The sequence below is a fragment of the Hordeum vulgare genome, chromosome 3H (genome assembly GCF_904849725.1).
Source record: "Hordeum vulgare subsp. vulgare chromosome 3H, MorexV3_pseudomolecules_assembly, whole genome shotgun sequence".
Lineage (NCBI taxonomy): Eukaryota > Viridiplantae > Streptophyta > Magnoliopsida > Poales > Poaceae > Hordeum > Hordeum vulgare.
This window is the reverse complement of record NC_058520.1, coordinates 401,127,054-401,130,121: the sequence shown is the minus strand read 5'-3', so window position 1 is coordinate 401,130,121 and position 3,068 is coordinate 401,127,054. Positions and strand designations below refer to the sequence as shown.

Here is a 3,068-nt window from a genome sequence, read left to right as displayed (position 1 = left end):
ATTTAAAGCTATCGTCGTGTCTCAACTACTTTTCACAACAAACTTTATTAATTGACTATGAATTGTTTATTAATTAACCATGACAAATTTAATCTATAGATCGTTCATGAGAGCAACTTTAGTTTATAGATCATGGAAATTTTAATATTTTGACCATCGTAAATCTAGTATTTTGACCATGATTTTTTTTTGTATGAACCATGGAATTTTTTTAGAATGTGTATCATAAAAAATTAAAGTAATTCACTATGGTAATTTTAGTTTATAGTTCATGACAAATTTGAGTCATTGATCATGTATTTTTAAAGTAATTGATGACGGATTTATTTTTAATTTTGAATCATATCAAACTTATGTCATGGACCATGGAAAATTTTAGTAATTCACCATGTCAAGTTTAGTTTCTTACTTTCCTTTTTTTATAACATGTTAAAATTTACTTTAACCCTTGAAGAAAAAATAATTTAAATATATCATGACAATTTCAGTATAAATAGTTTGGCAATTTATGTGCAATAGATATGCTAACTTTTAAACAAAAAAATGTTGTCGAAACATATCGATATAAGATCTAGTTTCGAAGATCTCGTCATGACGGATTTAATGACAAAAACATTATTTCAATCAGATTTTTATTTAAGAGATAAAACATTTTAAAAACTGAAAACCTAAAATAGGCTCAAACACTTGAAAAATAAAGAAAATAAAGGAAGAGAACACACGTTATCAGGATCCTCAAGGTAGCAACAGAGATGCCATGGCATGGAGTGGCAAAACAGCATCCAACGTCCAAATCATGCTTATCCCCGGCCTCCTACAAATTGTCACGGCCATCTTCGTAGTCAGATTCATGATCCTCCAAGACCCACTTCCCGTCGGGCCCCTTCACCATGTTCTTGTTGTGGTGCACCTTCCAGCCCACCGGCACGGGGTGCTCGTCGGTGAGGCAGTCATCGAACTTGTTCACCAGCGCGATGTCCCGGTCGACCACCAGCTCGAACTCCCCGTGCTCCCCCTGCCACCCGGCGATGCCGTGCAGGTGGCACTCGAGGTCGTGCGACTGCGACTCGTTGCCGTGGGGCTTGAGGAACGGCGAGCGGCGCGTGTCGATCAGCAGCTCCACGCCGACGTCGGCGTAGCCCACGGGCGGGTACAACGGGATGCGGTCCGGCCGGTTCCGGACACGGAGCATCCGGAGATCTGGGAGGCGGTGGAACATGTCACGGAAGTCGCGGTCACCGGTGCGAGGGCTGCCGAAGACGACGGCGGTGACCGGCGCCCGGCGCTCGGCCGTGCAGAGGGCGGATTTGTTGTAGTAATTTGCGGCAATGTCGACGGCGTTGAGTGTGGCCAGAGTGGCGCCGAGACTGTGGCCGACCACAGTGATGCTCGTCTGCTCGTCCTTGTATTTGTCCATCAGCCTTGCAATCTCTGTCAATACCTGTTCAGCCGGTTTACAACGGTACTGAACTACTGATATAGTATACGTAGTATTTGTCGAGAGAGAAGCTGAGCTGCACACGTACCTGCATCCTGGCGCTCTGCTTGCTCAGCTCCGAGCCTTCATCCACGGAGGTGTACAGCGACAGGTACCCGCGGTGCACCGACGGTTCAGACCCGTCGGCGCCCTCAGCCCCGAGGATCCCGGCCGCCGAGGCGAACGCGAGCTTGAGGTCGGCGACCCACTCCAGCGCCCGCTGCGTGCCGCGCCACGCCACGACGATGTCCCGACGCCCGAGCGCGGCCGTGCCCTCTTCCGTGGCCACGGCCACGTACCCCATCCAGTTGCACTCCCTCGCTCGTCCGTTCCGGCACAGCGGCCGGAGCAGCACCTTGCCGTGCACGTCGGCGCTGGCCGTGGCGTAGATGTACCGGGTCACCGAGTACCAGCCCGGATGGGACACCTCCACGCGCCGGAAGAGGTCTGCTCGCCGGTACCGGCACATGCCGGCGTTCGGGGACCGGCGCTCGGCGATGAACGCCTCGTACGTGGCCATGATCATCTCGCCATAGGTGATGAGGCAGCGCCGGAGGTCGACGTCGAGCGGGTCGAGCTGGCCATCCCAGTGGTTGCTGCCGTGCAGCTCCGTCCACCGCTCGGCCATGTCGCCGGAGAACATCGCCAGGGCGTGCTGAGTGCTGACCTTTGTGCGTGGTCGATCTGACTGGAAACTCTGGTTCGGCCTTGTGCGGTTGTGTTGCGCCTCCGTCGTGCCAACCTGTTTGTTTTAGTTCTCGGCGAAGTTAGTTGACCTGGTATTTTTATGCACATGCTAACTGACAGACTGATGCCGCCTTTTTCGCGAGAAAACTTTTTTCTTTACAAATAAGCAAAGCTTGCGTATCCAAACAGAATGAGCATACAAAAGGTATACCACATCTTTATCTTTACCTATTAATAAAACAATTAATGCTTCTGTCCTTTGTCATTAACATTACCCTTAAAGTTGATGAAAATTACTCACCAATGCCATTAATAAGTGAAAAATGATTCATTTTTTTCCTTAAATCGCTACCGCTAGCTTCTAGTTCATCAAACTTTATTACATTACACTACACAAGGGCACTAGCCAGCCTGTTGGCTACGCCGTATGTATCCCGTTCGGAACACCTGGGGCGTCGAACATCTCTAACCCAACACCAGGGACGCTGCGAGCAATCAAGTTGGCGCCTTCAAAAGGGAAAGCAATGGCGTGACCCCGTCACCACCCGATCTGAAAACCGGACCAAGAATTTCCCTGTGCTCAAAGAAGGGCACACACACAGGTCATGGCAGCGCCTTCAAAAAGGAAAATGACACCCACGAATGCCGTTGTTGCTAATAATAATAGAAATTATAGCAGTACAACGTACACTAGAAATAATAAAAATCACATCTAAATCAGTAGACCTCCTAACGACGATTACAAACTCTAAAGCGAAAAAAGTGATCGAAACACATAGTAATATAAGATTTTTTTCAATGGCGGCATTGGTTCAGCCTTTAGTTCAAATGAAAATAGCAAAGAAAAAATGAAGGAAATTTCTTTGGTCCGTTTTAGAGGAAAACATAGAAATTTAACAATCCA

General features: G+C 47.9%; 1 protein-coding gene across 1 annotated transcript; it reads right to left on the bottom strand.

Annotated features, from left to right (window-relative positions):
- Positions 1 to 613: 613 nt before the first annotated feature.
- LOC123440042 (phospholipase A1-II 2-like) lies at positions 614 to 2,215 on the bottom strand. Its single transcript, XM_045116637.1, has 2 exons — positions 1,527 to 2,215; positions 614 to 1,441 (listed from the first exon to the last, which is right to left on the bottom strand). The coding sequence occupies exons 1-2, from the start codon at positions 2,118 to 2,120 to the stop codon at positions 815 to 817; spliced, it is 1,221 nt and encodes a 406-aa protein (XP_044972572.1). The 5' UTR covers positions 2,121 to 2,215; the 3' UTR covers positions 614 to 814.
- Positions 2,216 to 3,068: the final 853 nt, after the last annotated feature.